Here is an 18,732-nt window from a genome sequence, read left to right on the forward strand (position 1 = left end):
TGCGCTAAGCCGGGCCAACGGATCCTGTCTTCACCTCCCCGCTCAGCGTCCAGTCTCTTAGCAACGACTCCGGCTTCCTAGGAACTGCCCCTTTCTCAACCATTCCTGCCCGCTGCGCCCCAGCTTGCTGCCAGCAAAGCCCCTCCACACCCCTCAAACTCCAGACCCTTCACATCAATTTACTGTTGTCTTCGACCTCACCCCACCAATTTTCTCTGAATCAACCCCTTTTCCTCCTCTCCCAAGTCTCTGAGTTTCTCTCTCCTCCTGCCATCCTGGGTTCTGCCATCCTTAGGGGCCGCCCAGGCTGCTAGGCTCCTTTTCGTTCCTCTCCCCGCTCAGACCAGCAGTCTTTTATTTTAGATCATGTCTGGAGGTGAGTAGGGAGGGGGGACGGTGGGTAGAGCAGTTGGAAAACAGCGGGGTAAGTCCTCCAAGGATGAGGAAATGTGACAGTTGGACTCATCTTTTCACAGCGAAGTCAGCCCAGGGTCCAGAGGAAGGGGGCATCTGCATCACTGAAGCCCTTATTACTAAGCGGAATTTGACTTTCCCTGAGGATGAGGAACTGTCAGAAAAGATGTGAGTACATGGGGGAGAAAAAGGGTGCTAGAAGGCTGAAACACTCAGGATGACCAGGCCCCTGAGCTGTACTGATTTGTCAGCTGATCTTTGTCTCTCTCCTTATTACTCCACACATCCAATCAGTGGTAATGCCCAGTTGATTTTCCCTTCTTAAAAATAATTCCATTTCTTTTTCACCATCCTCACTCAACTGTCTTAGATAAGTCCATATTAACCCTCTCCTATACTCCCAGCGCTTTGGGAGACTGACACAGGAGGATCGCTTGAGCCCAGGAGTTTGAGACCAGCCTGGGCAATACAGTGAGAATCTTATCTCTAAAAATAAAAATAAATTAGCTGAGTATGGTGGTGCACACACACCTGTAGTCCTAGGTACTTGGGAAGCTGAGGCAGGAGGATCACTTGAGCCCAGGTACCTGTGGCTACAGTAAGCTATGATCATGCCATTGCATGCCAGCCTGGGCAACAGGGTGAGACCCTATTTCTAAAACAAACACAAAATAAAGTATTTTTAATTACTTTTTTAGAGATGGGGTCTTGCTCTGTTGGCCAGACTGGTCTTGAACTCCTCAAACAATCCTCCTACTTCAGCCTCCTGAGTAGCCAAAGTGATCCTTTTAAATAACAAATCTAATCAGGCACTCACTGACAGAAATAAAATCCCACTGCCTAAGCTTAAGTTGTCTTCTGCTTTTCAGCCTTCTTTCTGGCCACTTTCCACAAGTGTACAATTTCCCACACTGCGTACTCACACCTTAGTACCTTACTACTCAGAGTATGTGTAGGTGGGAGAGGGTGCAGGGGTAGGGCAGCAGCACTGGCATCACAGGGGGCTTGTTAGAAGTGGAGCATCTCAGCCCCTCCACCCGATCTACTGAATTAGAGTCTGCATGGGCATATTGGAGTTTCGGAAGGGCTGTGTTAGCACATACTATTCCTTCTGCTTGAAATGCCTTCTCACCATATCCCCCTATCTTCATGACTAATGCCTACTCATCTGTCACCTCCTCTAGGAAGCATTCCCTGATTCCTCCTACTCTGAACTTAGTGCACAGACTATGTACTCCCTTTGTCCCCTGTACTTGCTTCTGTTATCCACTTGTCATAGATGTTTGGCCTTCTTCATTCTTTCTTCTTCTTCCTCTTCTTTATTCTTTCTCCTTCTTCCCCTTCTTCCTCCTCCTCCTCCTTCTTCTTCTTCCTTTCCCCTGTACTTGCCTCTGTTATCCACTTGTCATAGATGTTTCACCTTCTTCCTCTTTTTTTTTTTTTTTTTGAGACGGAGTCTCACACCGTTGCGCAGGCTGGAGTGTGGTGGCACTGCAACGACTGCCTCCCGGGTTGAAGCAATTCTCCAGCCTCAGCCTCCTGAGTAGCTGGGACTACATGTGTCCGCCACCACACCCAGCTAATTTTTTTTGTATTTTTAGTAGAGATGGGGTTTCACCATGTTAGCCAGGCTGGTCTTGAACTCCTGACCTCAGGCAATCTGCCCGCCTCAACCTCCCAAAGTGCTGGGATTATAGGCGTGAGCTACCTCACCCAGCCTCTTTTTTTTTTTTCTTTTAAATGACATAGGGTCTTGCTCTGTCACCCAGGCTGAAGTGCAGTAGCATAATCGTGGCACATTACAGCCTCGACCTCCGGGGCTAAAGCGATCCTCCTGCCTCGGCCTCCCAAAGTGCTGGGAGTACAGGGTGAGCCACCATGGCCAGCCTGCCCTGCTTCTTTAATAGTGGTGGGCAGAGACTCTGTCATTTGTCTCTAGTAGGCACTCAGCAAATGTTGTGGAATGAATGAATGGGTGGATGAAACAAGTGCTTTTTCCTCTATGAACCACTCAAAAGGAAGGTGAGGAAGGATCTTTCTGCAATGTCTCATCTCTGTCCTACCCCTGCCTCCACCATCCAAGCTGGCCAGAGGAAGGCTTCTCTTGCTACTGAATCTCTCCAGGAACCATAAGCTGCCATCCTCCAATTTCCCGGAGGGTCCTTACTCCTCTCTCTCACCCTTCCCAGTGCTAATGATAAAGATACAAGTCTGCAAGTCAAGACAGTTTCATGATCTAGACACCACCTCAAGATGTCAAGAAGATGTTTCTCACATTTGATTAAAATCACTCAGCCAACTACCCCTCCTTGAAACCCCTTCCCTCCTCCCTCTCTCCCATCCTCCCTGCTAACAGACCACATGAATGGTGCTCTAACACCACCCTTACTGACTCTTCTCCCAGGTTTCACACTCTTGATGAACTGCAGACTGTCCGCCTGGACCGGGAGGGGATTACTACTATCAGGAACTTAGAGGGCCTCAAGAATCTTCACAGCCTCTATCTGCAAGGGGTAACTTCTTTCTCCATCCTTCCCCTCCCCTTGACCCCTGTGGACCTAATCTGTCTCATCTGAAAGGAGCCAACCAGGTCATTTTGCCCATTCCCTGGTGTTCAGGCAGGCAGACCTTCAGTTAAACCATTCCCAGATGAATGACATAGGGTCCTGAATTGAAAGACTAATTCCCCCAGAATAGATCCTGAACATGACCTGTGCTCCCTCCACTGTTCTTTAGGCAGTTCTCTTGATCTAGAAGTTCTTGGCATTTACTCTAAATCTTTCACGTTAAATAGCTCCAGCCTATTTCCTGTTTTGAAGAGGAAGAGGAAACTATGAAGATTCCTCTACATCAATCAGATCCTACTTGAAGGCTGTTTGGTGGTGGTGGTGGTTGGTTGATCTTCAGCCCTCCCCTGGTTGAATATTCCCAGCTCGCTTTGACTTTCCCCATAGAAACTTTTCCCATCAAGTTCATGTATGCTTATTGTTCTCTCTGTGTATGCAAGCCACCACCAAGGCCCTTTCCATTTTCCTGGTGGCTTCTTGGTTTCCTTTTCTGATTCCCAGGTCACTCTTTGGTTGTGGAATCAGAAGAGTATACTTAGTCAGGTTTAGATACCCCAGGTTTACACCCCTAACCATCCACCTGGAGAGAGAAAATCATCTTTCTTAAGGTAGTGGCAACCTGTTCAAGGAGTGGGGTTATCATTCCCAAAGTGCCAGATCTCCAGCTGCAGGAGTAGACATGGTCTTGGGACTTTGTCCCTGTAAAGGGCCTCCCACCCATCTGATCTCAGCTTGGTTTCCCCACTTCGGTTTCTTCTTGCAGAATAAGATCCAGCAAATTGAGAACCTGGCTTGCGTCCCCTCCTTGCGGTACGTGGTGCCAGGGCTCAGGCAGGGGAAGAGGGGTCGGGGGAACCTAGCCACACCCCAAAGAACTGGTTCAGATTTCTCCAAGCCTGGGTCCGTCCTTTTCAGCCAAGGACCAGCAAGCCTAGCTCTACTCCCTCACCCCAGAAGGCCATGTGTCCCCACTGGTCATCAGCTGCCTAGCCCAGGGGCCCCAGTGTCAAGTGCCCTCCTCTTTTCCTCCAGCTGTTCCATGATTCAGCTCTGCCTCTCTACCCCTTCCTTCCCCTACAGCTTCCTGTCTCTGGCAGGAAACCAAATCAGGCAGGTGGAAAACCTCCTCGACCTCCCATGCCTCCAGCTTCTGGACCTTTCTGAGAACCTGATAGAAACGTTGAAGCTGGGTAGGAACCCATTTGCCCTGGCTCACCAAACACATCCCCTGTGGGGCCTGCCCTCCCCTCTGCACCCAGCTGCCTGTGCTTGCATTAGCCACACCCCTGCAGGTCCACACCTCATCCTCAGGGGGTTCAAGGGGTTGTGCCTAGAGGTAGTGGCTTTGGACTAAAAAGTGGGTATGAGAACCCCATTCCCATCACTTCATGGCCTTTTGGCTAAGATCAAGTGAGAACCCCATTTCCTCTCTCTTTGCTGTGTGCAGATGAGTTCCCCCAGAGCCTTCTCATCCTCAACCTGTCTGGCAATAGCTGCACCAGCCAGGATGGCTACCGGTAAGGAGGGGAGGGTGGGAAGAAAGGTCTAGTTGAGCTCCACCTGCTAACTCAGCCCAGGCCCCTCTCAGCCTGCAATCCTGGGGTTACTATCCATGGCACCTTCTCCCCAACCTCCTACCTAACTCATGAGCCACTACCCCTCCAGGTGTGGGTGCTGTGGTGCATATCTTTGCATCCTCCACGCCAGGGTGCCCTCCTAGGTAACCTCTGCTCCTGCTCTGCAGTGAGCTGGTGATAGAAGCCCTGCCACTTCTCTTGGACCTGGATGGGCAACCTGTGATGGAGCGCTGGATTTCAGATGAGGAGGATGAAGCTTCAAGCGATGAGGAGTTCCCAGAGCTGAGTGGCCCATTCTGCTCAGAACGAGGTGACCCTGCTTTCCAAGGCTTTCAGCTTCCCCAGAGCCCACCTCTGCCCTGTGGGACACGAGGGAAGCTAAGATGGCAGTGGCGTCTGGGGAGGGGAGCCCCAAGTTCAGATCAACATCTGGGCCAGAGTAAGGTGTCAGTCCGGGACCCCAGCCTCAGGCTGCTTCCCAAGAGGGATGGCAGGGGCCAGCCAGAGACTTCCCTGAGCTCAGGGACCCTCCTGCTGAGCCCAGAGCTCCACCCACCCTGCACCCTCCACCCCCTGGCCCCTCACAGGCTTCCTCAAGGAGCTGGAGCAGGAGCTGAGCAGGCACAGGGAGCACCGGCAACAGGCGGCCCTGACACAGCACCTGCTGAGGATGGAGATGCAGCCCACCCTCACCAACCTGCCCTTGCTGCCTGGGGTGCCCATGGCTGGGGACAGCAGCCCTTCTGCCACTCCTGGGCAAGGGGAGGAGACGGTCCCTGAGGCCGTCTCCTCACCCCAGGCCTCCTCTCCCACCAAGAAACCATGCAGTCTGATTCCCAGGGGCCGCCAAAACCCTCTATGGGGAAGGAAGGGGGTCCGAGCAGCCACAGCCCCCAAGGCCTCTGTGGCTGAGGCCCCCAGCACAACCAAAACTATGGCCAAGAGAAGCAAGAAATGATTCTCTGTCAACCTTTCTCTACGAGTGGAGTGGAGTGGGGCCTGCCCCACTTCTCAGACCAATGACCTGTGTCAGGAGTTCATCCCCAGTGAAGTGTCTCTAGGCCCTGAATATGCTTTTCGTGTTACTTGGGGGTATCTCAGGGGAAGCAACCAGTGAAAGCTCCAGGAAACAAAATACAGAGCACAGTGAGCCACCTGATTCTAAAGAGCAAGTTTGGAATCTTTCGGGAGCTACCCACAGGGCAGGCATGCCTCAGGCCCCCCGCTGGCTTCCTGGCTCCCACATGGGCAAGAAGCAGGCACCACCTCATAGAGGATGCCATCTCACTGCCACCCCTAGGGAGTGCCCTTCCCCAGTCCAAGCCAAGGACCAAGGAGCTGTGGTCCTAGTCGTCCTCAACAGCAGCCAGCTCCTGTCCCCTCCCTGTCCTCCTGCCTAGTCCCCATCACTCAACCACTCAGGAATGGGTACACAACCACAGGCCCCGCAGCTAGCCCACAGCTGCCTTCGGGCCTCACTTGGCTCTCCCACCCCCACTGAACCTGGGATAAAGTTCACTGAAGAGAAAATAAAGCACATTTATTAAGGCTAAGGCCAAGCTGGCTGCTCAGAACATGGCCAAGGAGCATGAAGGGATTGCTCCAACTTCACCACCACTCAGGGCAGTTGGTCCGAGGGGTTCTGGGCCCACCCCAGGCCAGCAGAAGCTATGAAGCTTATGCATAAGCCTGGCTCTCCCTCTTCACGAAGGCCTGGAAGAGGCTGCCCAGCTCCTGGAGGGATGGGGCCCACTCACTGGCCAGCAGCCCCTGTGTGGCCTTGAGGCCTTCCTGCTCCAGATCCTGCTGTTTCTGCTGGAGCTGCTGCCCTCGATCCTGCCCCAAGGGAAAGCTGAGATGAGTCTGTCCAGGACAGGCTTCCCGCCAGGTGAAGGGGGGACTGTGTACCACCTCACACAAGCAGGAGAAAGGAGAGACCCCCCAACATTCCCCAAAGGCAGTTGCTGGCTTTGAAGGGAGGAACTCCTCTCTCCAGCTCTCGAATATCTTCCACTCCCAGTTTCCCTCATATTTCCAGAGTCCCACTGGGAGTAGGAGATCTGTCATCACCTCAGGGTAGCCCCTACTCCCTGGGGGATACCTGATCACTCTCCATCAGCCCCAGGGCTGCCTGGTGTCCACGATAGAGGGTGTGCCGGCGATCTACTCGAGTCTGGAATCGAGGCAGGGTCCGAACAGGGTCCTGTGCTCCAAAAGTGGGGGATAGCACCTGGGGGGCCTGGGCCACCCCCACCCCAAAGATGAAAGGTTTGAACACAGACCTAGAAGGGCACGGATGGAAGGATGGAGATATATCATATCCTCTCTTCTCCCCAGCCTTCCCCATCCTCGTTCTTCCCACCTGGATGGGTCTGGCGTGGCGGTAAGAAAGTGCACGCAGGGCTGTGTGGGATCCTGGGGCAGGACAGACACCATGCTGGCCGTGGTGCGAAAGCCTCCCGAGTCCATGCAGATACCACTCTCCTTGTCCCTGAGGATGCCCATCATCACCTCTGCTGTGATGCCCCCTGCCAAGGAGTAGAGGGGAAGCTGTGGGAGGGGAGAGTGGCTGGCACTGCTGTGGCCCTCCTGGCCCCCAGCCCCCTCCACCGCTCACTAACCTTGCCATTGCTGCAGCAGCTCCTGCCCTGCCCGGAAGCGGGCCTTGGCAGCCTCCATTCGCACAGGCTGCTGGGTCAGGGAGAAGACCTGAGCAAAGTCAAAGGCACCCTGCCCATCCCACCAGCCCTTGGCCTGGGCATGACTCCGCAGCTCTGGGTGTTGGACCGAGATGTCCGTGCCAATGCTCAGCTGGTTGGAGATGTTGCGGGCCCCCTCTGTGGAGGAGATGGGGGAGCGGTTCATTTACCATTGAGTGTCTATTCTATGCCAGGCACTGGGCAAGACGCTGAGAACATGGTGGAAAAGAGAACGACCTACCCTCATGGAGCCTACAGTGTGGTGGGGGAGGCAGACAAAACAGTCGCAGAGATAAATGTAAGCATGCAACTGTGTTGAATGCGATGAAAAAGAAGTACCTGCTTGCATATAAGCAGGAAACCTGACCACCCAGGGAAGTCCAGGAAGGCTTCCGAGAGGAAGCAGCAGGCTGTGGCACAAGGAAGACTTAACCGAGTGAAGGGGAGAAGAGTTCCCAAGTGAGCTCATCTCCCATCTCCCTGAATGTCCCGACAGGCTTGCACCTGGATCGGGCCCCTACCATCTCTCCCACTTCCCAAGGCTGGCAGAAAGGGAATGCCTCACCCTGGATCCTCTGTGCAGCCCAGAGCCTCCCAGCTGTCTCCAGCACCCATGCCTCTGTGCGGTCAGCCAGCAGGAAGGTGTTGTGGTAGGAGAATGGCGCAGGGTCCTCCAGGCAGCTGCCCCCCTGCCCATAGCGCTCCAGTAAGCCTGTGATCACATGCAAGGCCTCCTGGGCAGAGCTGCTCCGTTCCAAAGCCAGCCTGGCAAGAGAGAGGACCAAGGGACAGAAGGGTGACAGAGGGATCAATGGCTGGTGGCAGAAGCTCCAGGGGACAGAAGAGGCCTGGAGAGGTTTGGTGATAGGCCCAAGTCACACAGCAAATCTGCTGGCACTGATCATATCAAACAATTACACCAGTGGCTTTCAATGCTCTCGTTCCATGTGCTATGCTTTGAGGGTTCCATGAAAAGGCCTGAAACACTGTTTCAGAGAGAAAAGTGTCCTGAGCCCCCAACCTCTCTCCACCCAGAGCTGCTCCATCCACTATTACTGGTTTTATAAATCGGGACTCTATGTGAGATTTCAACTGAAAATAAATAACCACTGCTCTATTTCTGGGCCAGGAGAGGCCCAAAGGTGGCTGCTGTTGCAGCCTTCCTCACGAGGGCACGAGGGCGAAGTCTGCAGAGAGGAGGAGGCCCCTGTGAACCAGGCTGGGGGAGGGATAGATGGGCCCAGGTCAAAACTCAGCCCCCAGATTTCTGGTGTTTCAGGCAGATGAGGAAGGGCAGGGTCTGCACCTGAGCAGGTCCATGCCCAGCAGGGCTTCCCCCTCCCCAACTGGCTCCTTCGTCCACACAGCCTCGTTGCCAATGCAGACACCATGCTCGTTGGCGCCCATCTCAGCCCCCCATAGCCAAGAAGGACGGCTCAGAATCACAGCGTGCGTCTTCGACACCTGTTCCACTTCAATGTATGTGCACTGGAGGTGAGGGAGGAGAAAGGAAGTGTCCACTCAGAGAGGGGCGGCCCCTCGAGTGCTGGCACTCTGCCAATCACCTTATAGATCCCTTTGAGGAATGTCTCATTCCCATTTTATAGAAGAGGAAACTGAGGTAGACTGAGGCTACATAATGGGCTCAGGTCCAGGTTGGTAGACTTAAAGCTCATGCTCTTCAACTACTTCTGGCAGCCTCCCAGGTGTGGGGAGCAGGGGAAAAGGTCTTAGAAGAATGCAGAGATCTGTCACACCTCCCAGCACCCCATAAGGCCTAACCCACCTGGAGCCGGCTCCCAGGAGTGTGAGAGCCTGCGGGGACAAACACCACCTCCTGCACCTCGTCCCGGGGTCGGTCCGAGTTCTTGGCAAAGATCACAGCTGGGATGGCTGAGGCCGGGGGCACAGAGACAAAGCAGTCGCAGGAACATGGAGAGTCAGGGCTCGACGATGCCATCTGGGGAGAGGCGGGCCTCTCCATAAACCTGGCCACAGCTCAGCCCCGGGGAGCCGCCTACCCCCACACGTGTAAACGACGCGCAGGGAAGACACCGCCGTGGCTCCTGGACGCTTGGCGCACACACCATGCACGGGTGTGCGGGAGCAGAGGTGCCCACCCTCTCCCCAGGCTCCAGGCTTGGGAGTCCGCAGGCGGACACTCCGAGGGTCCCGCCCCCACTGGGAGTTCCGGCCCTTGGGAGCAGTCGTGGGACCGTTCCCCTCGCTACCCCACCAAGAGTCCCGCGGCCCTGCGCATGTCCAGATACCCGACCCTCTTCTATCCAACCCTTCTCTCACCCCCAATACTGTATTCCCCTCACTCTCTCTCCCTCCAAGACCCCAGCTCGGTCCCGGGTGCGACCTCCTCCGCTTCTGGCCAGGGCCGCCCCATTGGGCGGAGACTCCCAGGAGACCTGGAAGGCCTTCGGCCTCCGGGTCGGAGCCGGAACGGAGCGTGCAGCTCCGCCGTTTTCCACCAGGGCGCGCGCCTGCACCACTTCCCGGAGCGGAGCGGCCTTGCGAGCCACACCTGACTTCCTGTCCTACCCGGGCGCCCATTTTAGGCCTGACAAAGGTTGCTAACCCCACGGAGTGACTGCGGGGAGCTGGAGCTAGGGGTGGAAAGGATCCCGCGTGAAAAGGGAGACTTTGTCAGAGAACGGGGACTGCTGGGACATCTGGGTCCCGGTTTGAATCCCAGAGGCGCAATCCCAGGCTGGAGGCACCCAGGGGAATAAGATACAGAATACAAGAGTGGTGGAGGCTAGGTGCGGGGGGCTGGCCCCTGTAATCCCAGCACTCTGGGAGGCCGTGGTGGGAGGATCCCTTGAACCCAGGAGTTCAAGACGAGCCTGGGTAACATAGCAAGACCTCGCCTCTACAGAAAATATTTTAAAATTAGCTGGGCGTGGTGTTGCGTGCCTGTAGTCCCAGCTGTTCAGAAGGCTGAGGTGGGAGGATCGCTTGAGCCAGATAGGTCGAGGCTGCAGTGAGCCAAGATCACACCACTGCACTCCAGCCGTGGTGACAGAGGAAGACCCTGTCTCTTAAAATAAATAAGGGAACAGGTGCACAAAACCCATCTGATCCCAGAGGGCCTATCTGTCCAATAGTGTTCCAACCCATAGGAAGATAGCTTTAAAAGCAAATTTAGAACTTTCTAGTTCAAAGATTTAGTGCCTTTACCTGTAGTGAAACTGAAACCACAAAGAAGTTGTGGCCAAAGGTGACACACAGTCATGTGGGGGTATACTCTCACCCCAAATGTTTTGATTTTCAGTTCATTTTTCTCTACAAACCATCTCTCCATAGCCATCATTAAGACAAATGCATCTTACACCCTTTTGCTGTATGGAGCCCTCCAGGAATGGAGGGAGGGGAGATGCTGCAGGTTATCTGCTTTCAGGGGTTGCACTGAATCTATAGATGGCTTTGAGTAGTATGCACATTTTAGGAACAGTAGTTCTTCCAATCTGTGAGCATGAAATATTTTTCCATGTCTTTGTGTCTTCTTCAGTTTCTTTTATCAATGTCTTATTTTCAGAGTACAGATCTTTCACCTCCTTGGTTAAATTTATTCCTAAATATTTTATTATTTTGATAGTTATTGTAAATGGGACTATTTTCTTGATTTATTTTTTGTATAGTTTGTTATGAGTGTATAGGAACACTACTGACTTTTGTACATTGACCTCGTATCCTCTGACTTTACTGTATTTGCTTAACAATTCTAACAGTGGGCAGGGCACAGTGGCTCACACCTGTAATCCCAGCACTTTGGGAGGCCAAGATGGGCGGATCACGTGAGGTTGGGAGTTCGAGACCAGCCTGGCTCACATGGAGAAACCCCATCTCTACTAAAAATACAAAATTAGCTGGGCGTGGTGGCACATGCCTGTAATCCCAGCTACTTGGGAAGACTGAGGCAGAAGAATTGCTTGAACCTGGGAGGCAGAGGTTGCGGTGAGCTGAGATCACACCATTGCACTCCAGCCCGGGCAACAAGAGCAAAACTCCGTCTTAAAAAAAAGAAAAGAAAAGAAAAGAATTCTAACAGTGTTTTAGTGGAGTTTGGTTTTCTTTCAAGCCTACTCTGCTAGGGTGCTGGCGGTCAGTCACGCTAGGATTAATGGGAAGGTGAAGGCTGCTTCTGATACAATGTCGCGGAGGGGTTGTGAGGTTGCCAATTAATGTCATTCCAGAAGCAAACATCAAGGCTATGCGCTGACAAATCTGGGCACCCGAAGCAGCTTGCAGGAAAGCGGGTCCATCTCCTGCAGTTCCCCGGCTGCCCACTGTGGGGCGGCAACAGGCAGGAGGAGACGCAGAGAGAGGCCACAGCGCACCCCCAGGTTGCAGTTCCCAGGCTGTCTTCTCTGTCACTTTCTCATTTATTTCATTCACCCACCCTAGAGGGTGGGAGTAGATTCTACTTCCACTTCCCAGGAGAGGAACCTAGAGAGCCAGCCCAGATATTCTGATTTCCCTAACCCATTCCTGGGCCCTCCATTATCCTCCTGCCAGGCACCGCATCTGAGGAGGGTCAGAGGTGGCCTTGGGCTCCGTTGGGGTTGGTGGGGGCAGGCCAGCCAGGCAGCATTTGCAGCAAGCAAGCAAGCGTCAGAGCCCCACCAAAGGCCCCTGCTAAGAATGCAGGTCAGCGGGAGGAGCAGCATGGGGAGGAGGGGTGGCCCCAGCCCTGCCCAGACAGGCCCAGCCAGCCCCACAGCTGCCCTCCTGTCCCTGGGGGCAGCGATGGGGGTAAAGGAGGAGGGGACTCACCAAGTTCCTGGGGTCTAACTCTCCTAGAATCAGGAAGACAAAAGAGGCACCTGGAGGAGTGGGGCTGGCATGAGGTCTCAGGAAAACACACCTGTCCTTCCTCCTCCCAGCCTTCTAAATCCAGCGGCAGATGGAAACAAACAGTTGGCCCCCAAACCAGTCTGGTTTCCTCTACAACCCCTAAATCATTCATTCTGATGCCCCTATCCTAAGGTAGCTATAAACGTTGTGACCCCAGGATCTCCCAAATTAAGTTATGGGATGGGCCACCCTGAGTACCAGATTTGGCTTCGAGAAATTGGATTAGGGTTAGAATGGTGGATCTAGAAATTCCTCTAGGGGAAAATAATAAATTTGGCAAAGGTAGAATAAGAAGGTGAAAGAACACAGTAACCCCCGCCCCCAGCCCCCTTGGAGCCCAAAACCTATCTTCTGTCAACCTTCCTAACTTTGGGACTCTGGAACCATGAGGCTTTTTACTCATTTGATGTGAATTAGGCATCAACTTTGTATCGAGCACCGGGAGACCTGGGAAGATGTATATAGATGAATATTTCTGCATATCTCTGGGGGCGGGTGCACGCGGGTCCGGTGCAGGTATGTTTGTGTGCCCTGTGGTTGTGTAACCATGGTGGGTCTCTAGCTGTGAGTTGCAGTAGGAGCCTTTCCCTCATATTTTCCAGCTGGGCGGGAGCCCATCAGATAGCTCGGCTGCCTTTCATCGCCTTGTCCCTGATAAGGATCATCCTGGGTGAAGAAATCATTGCCAGTCACCCCCAGCTCAGTCACAGCCACGGGATAGACTGACATGCACCCTCCATGGGGATGGAGTGAGGGAGCCAATGCCTAAGAAAGGAGGGAACCAGTGTTCTTAACAGGGGAAGTGAAAGAAGGGGCTTGTATGTGGAGGAGGAAAGAGATATCTAGAAACTTCTGATAACCACAGGTATGAGACCAGGGAGGGACAGCCTCGGTATCAACCCAGAGGAAGCACCTCCCTCCTTCCATACCAGCCACCTCTGGGGCAGGATCAGATCCCAGCTCCAACCCAATTCAATAGACATGAGGCTTTCCAAGGGGCTGTAGGATCATTGGGAAGCATCCACCCCACTCTGTGGCCCAGAACTGGTCCTCACTGCTGGGGGACACTGAGTCAAAAAGGAAACAGAGCTGGAACACAAAGGAAGCATGATGTAGTTGATGACTTTATTGCATAAAAAACACAGGCTGTTTCTCCCTCCTGCTACCCCCTCAAAGTGAGTTCACAGCAGTTAAAGAAAAAATAAATTCCTACATTTTTCCTCTAGGGGGGCTGCCTAGAAAGACAGGCAGCCAAGCAGCCTAGATCTATAAAAGAGGGGAGCAGAAGAAAACCTATCCAAAGTCTCTACCCGCATACCTCAGAGCTTGGGGCTTCCATTGGGGGGAGCATCTGTGTCCACCACCAACACCCATTTGGGAGTTCCCCTTAGGATGGCCACTGGAAAAGGCTGTCTTGGTGGCACAGGGAGGGGGTGGCTGGTTTCGATGGGTGGAGGAGAAAGGCATCCTACACCCACAGTGCCCTTCCTCTCTCCCCCTCTTCACCTGGCCAGGCAACTTGCAGGCACTGCCAACTCTCCTTCTGCCCCCAACCCTCTCAGCAAGGAAGGGGATCTCTGGTTGGGTTAGCAGGAGGTAGGGAAAAGAGAAAGAAAGAACATTACTTCTTAAACTACCCCAGGCCAGTGAGTCCCTCGGGAAGGTCATCCTGTCCCTTTTAAGGAGGCTCCCTTTGTATACAAACACATATTCCCACCCAGATCCCAGCCCCCACTTCCCATATAGCTCCCAGACCTTGGACTGGGCTCCAGCATCTACAAGGGAGGAAGAGATGCTCGGCCCAGATCCCAGGATCTTGGACATGGTGAATAAGATGGGGTCTCCCTGGCTGGAGACCCCAGGCTCAGTAGAGAAACACACACACATGCACACAGGTACACACAACATGCACACACATAACCTAATATTAAATAAAATACCCTTTGCTTATAACTTAAAAATCAATACAGAGCTAATCTCCACAGAGGGCTCCAGGTGAAGAAAGGGAGCAAGGGGAAGCGGGAGGGGTGTCGGAGGGACTCTAAGGCCCCTCTCTCAAGCGTGGGAAAGTCCTCCAGCTACAGAGGCTGTGGCCTGCCAGAGCCTTCCTCATATCAGCTTCTTTCCCCTCTGCCTGGCTCAGCCTCTGCTGGGCTTCTCCCCTCCCTCCCTTCCTTTCTCCCCCACCCCATGATCAGAATCAAAATGTATTTCTAACATCTAAAGGAGAAGGGAATGGGGACAGGTTCCTGGATGTCACCTCAGAAGGCAGAACCCCTTCCAGTGGGAGAACAACTCTTTCTTCTCCCTTCCCCTGTGAGATGAGCAAGAGGAAGGAATTCCCCAATGAACATGCTATGGCAGGGGCAAGGGAAAAACAAGGGCCAAGCTAGAGGGACAGTGGGGTTTGGTTTCTTGGTGACGGCTAAAGAGATGGTCAGGAAGGCCGCAGGCCTCCACTCTGAGTGGGAACCAGTGGAGGTCCCTCTGCTGAGACACCCCCAATCTGCCCCCAACAAGGCCAAGAAACCCTTTTCCTTCCATCCCGGAGGGGAAGGCAACTGGTGGGAACTACATGGATTCTACCGCTGGCTGCCTTGAAAACACACCTAGGGTAATAGATGGGGAATGTGACTACTGAACTTTATTTATCATAAAGACCAAGAATTAAGGGCTGAATCAGAGGTGGAGAGGGAAGGGGTTAGTTCCTTCCATACCCCACCAAATCCCTATCTCTCATTTTAGAAGGGGACTTCCCTACTCGCCCCCTACGTCTAACTCTGTCCTTTATTGCCAGCCCTGGCTGAGAGGCTGTCAGGAATGCCACCCCTCTTCCCCTCTTCCTTCATGACTCCATCAGACTGGGTCTGAAAGGGTTAATAAGGAAGCTCATCAAAGGAGTTATTTTTACAGCAACAACCTTCCAAACCAGAGAGAGACACCCCTGCCAAGGGGGACCCCCAGGCTCCCCCATCCCATCTCGGCTCTCCCTCCGGAAACCCTAGGGGCAGAAGCACTTATAAGTGGGATGAAAGGGACCCCGCCGCAGGGCGGCTCCGGAGGCGCTTTTATGTCCTGGTTCCCAGGCGCTAAGGACGTGTCCAGACAGCCACCTCCAGCGCCCCAGGCCGGTCCCACTTCTCTCTGCTCCGGCATTGCTGTCTCCTCTAGCCTGTCCCCGCCAGCCAGCCGCGATACGGGTGTCCCACCCCAACCCCCCAGCCCAGGGGCGAGGGAAACTATGAGGCAGGGGAGAACAGAGGGGCATTGCGCAGCTCCTACCGGCCCAGTCATAATGCATCCTGCCTAGTAGCCCCAGAGACTAAGAACTCCTAGTGCCCCATCTCCCTGTCCCTGCACCACTCTTCCTCCCCGCTGAATAAATACGCACCTTCCCCTCTTCCTCAAGCCACCCCCAAGGACGTCAGACCTGGGGGCTCGCATCCTGTGCCCCCGGGGGACCCGCAGGGAGGCGGTACCGAGGAGCTCAGTTGGAGGGAGCCGCGCTGCCCTCGGCCTCGCGTTTGCCCTTGCTCCCGGGGGGCTCCACTGCGCCGCCGGCCTTGCCCTCTCCCGGGGCCGCCCCGGCCGCCTCCTCCTTGGCGCCCTCGTGGGTTTTCATGTGCTTGGCCAAGTGGTCGCTGCGCATGAAGACGCGGCTGCAGACTGCACAGGGGAACTTCTTGGTGCCGGTGTGGGTCTGGAGGTGGCGCTGCAACTCGTCCGAGCGCGTGAAGCGCTTGCCGCAGAAGAGCCAGTTGCACACGAAGGGACGGTCGCCGCTGTGCCAGCGCAGGTGCGCCTTCAGGTGCGACGTCTTGGCGTAAGCTTTCCCGCAGCCTGGGATGTGGCAATTGTGCAAATGCTTCTTCTTGCCCCCATCGGGCCCACACGGAGCCCCCAGTCGCTCCGCCTCCAGACAGTTGGGGCAGCGACAGACGGTCTGGCCTGAGCTGCGGGGCACCGACCGCCGGGAGCCTTTGGGACGCGCCGCCCCGTCCAGGCTGGAATCCAGCCCTTGAGACTCCGGGGCGGCTGCTTCCAAGGCCTTAGCCCCGTCGGGCGGCCCTAGGAGATGCTGCCCTCCGGCAGCTGGAAGGAGGTGGTGCGGATGCGGGTGGGGTGGCGGGGCACAAAGCTGGTGGTCTCCGACGTAGCCCCCCAAGCCCGCCTGAAGCGCCCCCGGGTGGCCAGGTGAGGTCAGCGCGCCCTGAGTGTGGGGGAGGTCCATCCAGCTGGTGCCCGGATGAAGGTCCCACCACGAGCCATCCTCCGCGCCTGGGTGAGTCGGCCTGAACCACGATTCATAATGGTGTGACATGTCCGGCTGCAGGAGCTTGGAAAAGGGGCCCGGGGCCAACGGACTGTCGCTTTCCAGATCCTCGCAGGTTACCCGCGAGGCGGCCCCTGGCAGCTCATAGCCCTGTGAGAAGTCCACCTCCGGGCCCAGCGGGAGGCTCTGCAGCTCTCCAGGCTGCAGCGGGGAGGGGTAGTCCCCGGCCTCAGGGCTCGTGTGACCCTGGTAAGTCTGGAGAGGCTGCAGGTCGAGGCGCGGCGGGGAGGCGTGCGGCGCTTCCGTGTGCTGGCTGCCCAGAGAGCCGCAGACAGCGGTTAGCATTGCCGGGATCCGGGGTGGGGTGAGGGCAGGGACGGTCAGGGGCACCTCAGACGGGACCTAAAGGAGGCCAAGAAGCAGAAAAGTAAGGGAAATAACCAGCTCACTTTACCTCCTAACCCAGGTGCTAGCCCTGCAAAGTCCTCCTCTCTGGCCCCAGTTGTGAAAGAATGATGCACCTCTGGAGGAGGACTAGAGTTCAGTTCAGAGAATTCGGGAGTGCTAGGAAGGGTCCAGAATGTGAGGTTCTCATCCAAGCACAGAGGATGATGGAGGTCTACCATCCTCTGGGTGATCCCTGCCATATGACCCAGCTCATCTCTAGAGTTGGGCCACTCCCAGGATGGTAGGTCAGATACACCTACAGCACAGTGCTAGAACCATCCTACCCCAGCTGCCCAGGCCAGCACAAGGTCAGTGGCATTTTCCCCCTGCAGACCTGCTGTCAGCCCAAATGGAGGATCTAGAGCCGTCTCAGCTTCCCCAGTTTAACTAAGGATACAGATGGGAGAGGGGATGGTCTGTTTCTGAAACCCAAAGCTTCAGGTGACCTGCCCCTCATAAAGCCCCAAACGGGTCCTGAGTCTTTAGAGAAAGAGTTCTCATGCCATTCCCAAAGCATGTTCAGTAATGAAAAGCATTTCTCCGTCTACACTCCTCCCCGCCTGTCCTGGTCACATCAGGCCCACTAAACGGACTCCCATGCCCCCACCCCCTTCCCTCAAGCAGGGACTTCACCTCCCTGGGGAGCAGCTTTCTGGCCACCAGATACCCCCTGGAATCTGGGAGGTACCCCCACCAGAGAAAACCAAATTCCCATCCCTCTCCTGACTCATACCAGTGCCAGGCAATTCTCTGACTGCTACCCATCCTCTTCTCCATGCTAGGGGAGGCCCAGATATAAAGTTGGGAGGGAATGGCTTCCCCAGAGAAGAGCTTGACAGCAAGCTCTGGAAGGGACAGTTGCACCCCTTTAAGTGATACAGGGTTAGAGTGCAGGAAGAGGAGGGCAACAAGAGAAGTCAAAATCACAGAACTTAAGAGCAAGAATTGCCCAAAAAGATGACATGAGCGAGTGCATCCCAGGCATGGATCACCCCTGGGTGATTCTTCCATGCAGCCAATGTTGAGAACCACTGCTCCAGGCCAATCTTCTTATTTTGAAGAGGAGGAAGCAGGCTGAATGACTTGCCACAGTGACTTGGGCAAGGATGTTCATTTTTTTATTCAATCAACCAGGTCTCCTAACTCCTGCACTCCCAGTCTGTTACTTTCTGTAAACCAGTCTTTCTGTAAACCATTAGAACCCTAGAGACCCCCAACCCTTTCTCAACCACATATCTGTGGCTTGAAGGTCACTCTCTTCTCACCACCTCTCCCTAAGGCCTGGAAGACCTGGTGCCTCAGCTGGGCAGGTTTGTGTGCCTGGGTCTTCTCTACCGGTGGGAGAGGAGACCGGTGACTTAGGGCAGGATTGTTTCCTTCCCACAGCAGGGCTTAGCTGACGGTACCATCTTCTGCCTCTGGGACCAGGGAGGTGGCACTGATAACCTGGGAGAGGGAGGGAGAGGAGGACAGGGGCGCCTACTCAGGCTCTGGCTGCCTCACCACAAGACAAAAACAGGGTGAAGCTGCAGGAACAGAGCCGGAGCCGGGGGTGGGGAAACACAGAAGGGGCTGGCGCAAGCTGTGAGGCCGGGGACCCTAACAGCTTTTGGCACCTGGGAACTGCCCCAGGGGCTGGAGAGTGGGAAGCCTAGAATAATCTGGGCTCTGGAGTGGCTTCTGGCAGAGAGCTGGAGAGCCCAGGTCTGGGATGCAATGGCCTGCTACCAAGATTTCAGAAACCCAAAGCGGGGTGATTGTCAGGTTCTAAGACCGGTCCCACTGGGTGGAAAACTGCCCTGGAGCTGGCTCAGTCTAGCAGAAGATGCAAGACTAAGACCCAGGAGAATAGAGGAGGGGGCAGGTCCTGGGGGTGATATGGGGCCACC

General features: G+C 54.8%; 4 protein-coding genes across 8 annotated transcripts in view; 2 read left to right on the forward strand and 2 right to left on the reverse strand.

Moving 5' to 3' along the window:
• Positions 1–18,732, forward strand: part of CDK5RAP3 (CDK5 regulatory subunit associated protein 3) — a 174,434-nt gene that overhangs the window by 23,466 nt on the left and 132,236 nt on the right. The window lies entirely within an intron of this gene.
• Positions 13–5,976, forward strand: LRRC46 (leucine rich repeat containing 46). The gene is made up of 8 exons (XM_008012960.3): positions 13–376; positions 477–582; positions 2,819–2,927; positions 3,745–3,791; positions 4,062–4,171; positions 4,429–4,498; positions 4,726–4,868; positions 5,146–5,976. Exons 1-8 carry the CDS (start codon positions 367–369, stop codon positions 5,514–5,516), a joined length of 966 nt encoding a protein of 321 aa, XP_008011151.1. The 5' UTR covers positions 13–366; the 3' UTR covers positions 5,517–5,976.
• On the reverse strand, positions 6,078–9,732 carry SCRN2 (secernin 2). 4 transcript variants are annotated; one of them, XM_008012959.3, is made up of 8 exons: positions 9,582–9,730; positions 9,044–9,217; positions 8,564–8,745; positions 7,823–8,022; positions 7,180–7,395; positions 6,921–7,086; positions 6,660–6,840; positions 6,078–6,394 (listed from the first exon to the last, which is right to left on the reverse strand). In XM_008012959.3, exons 2-8 carry the CDS (start codon positions 9,215–9,217, stop codon positions 6,236–6,238), a joined length of 1,278 nt encoding a protein of 425 aa, XP_008011150.1. In that variant the 5' UTR covers positions 9,582–9,730; the 3' UTR covers positions 6,078–6,235. The 4 variants fall into 4 exon arrangements, with proteins under 4 accessions (XP_008011150.1, XP_008011149.2, XP_037849601.1 ...); XM_008012958.3 differs by having other exon boundaries at positions 9,559–9,730; XM_073005377.1 differs by having other exon boundaries at positions 6,338–6,394; positions 6,921–7,108; positions 9,559–9,732.
• On the reverse strand, positions 14,325–16,791 carry SP6 (Sp6 transcription factor). Its single transcript, XM_008012967.3, has one exon. It carries the CDS (start codon positions 16,739–16,741, stop codon positions 15,611–15,613), a length of 1,131 nt encoding a protein of 376 aa, XP_008011158.1. The 5' UTR covers positions 16,742–16,791; the 3' UTR covers positions 14,325–15,610.

This window comes from Chlorocebus sabaeus, chromosome 16 (assembly GCF_047675955.1).
Source record: "Chlorocebus sabaeus isolate Y175 chromosome 16, mChlSab1.0.hap1, whole genome shotgun sequence".
Lineage (NCBI taxonomy): Eukaryota > Metazoa > Chordata > Mammalia > Primates > Cercopithecidae > Chlorocebus > Chlorocebus sabaeus.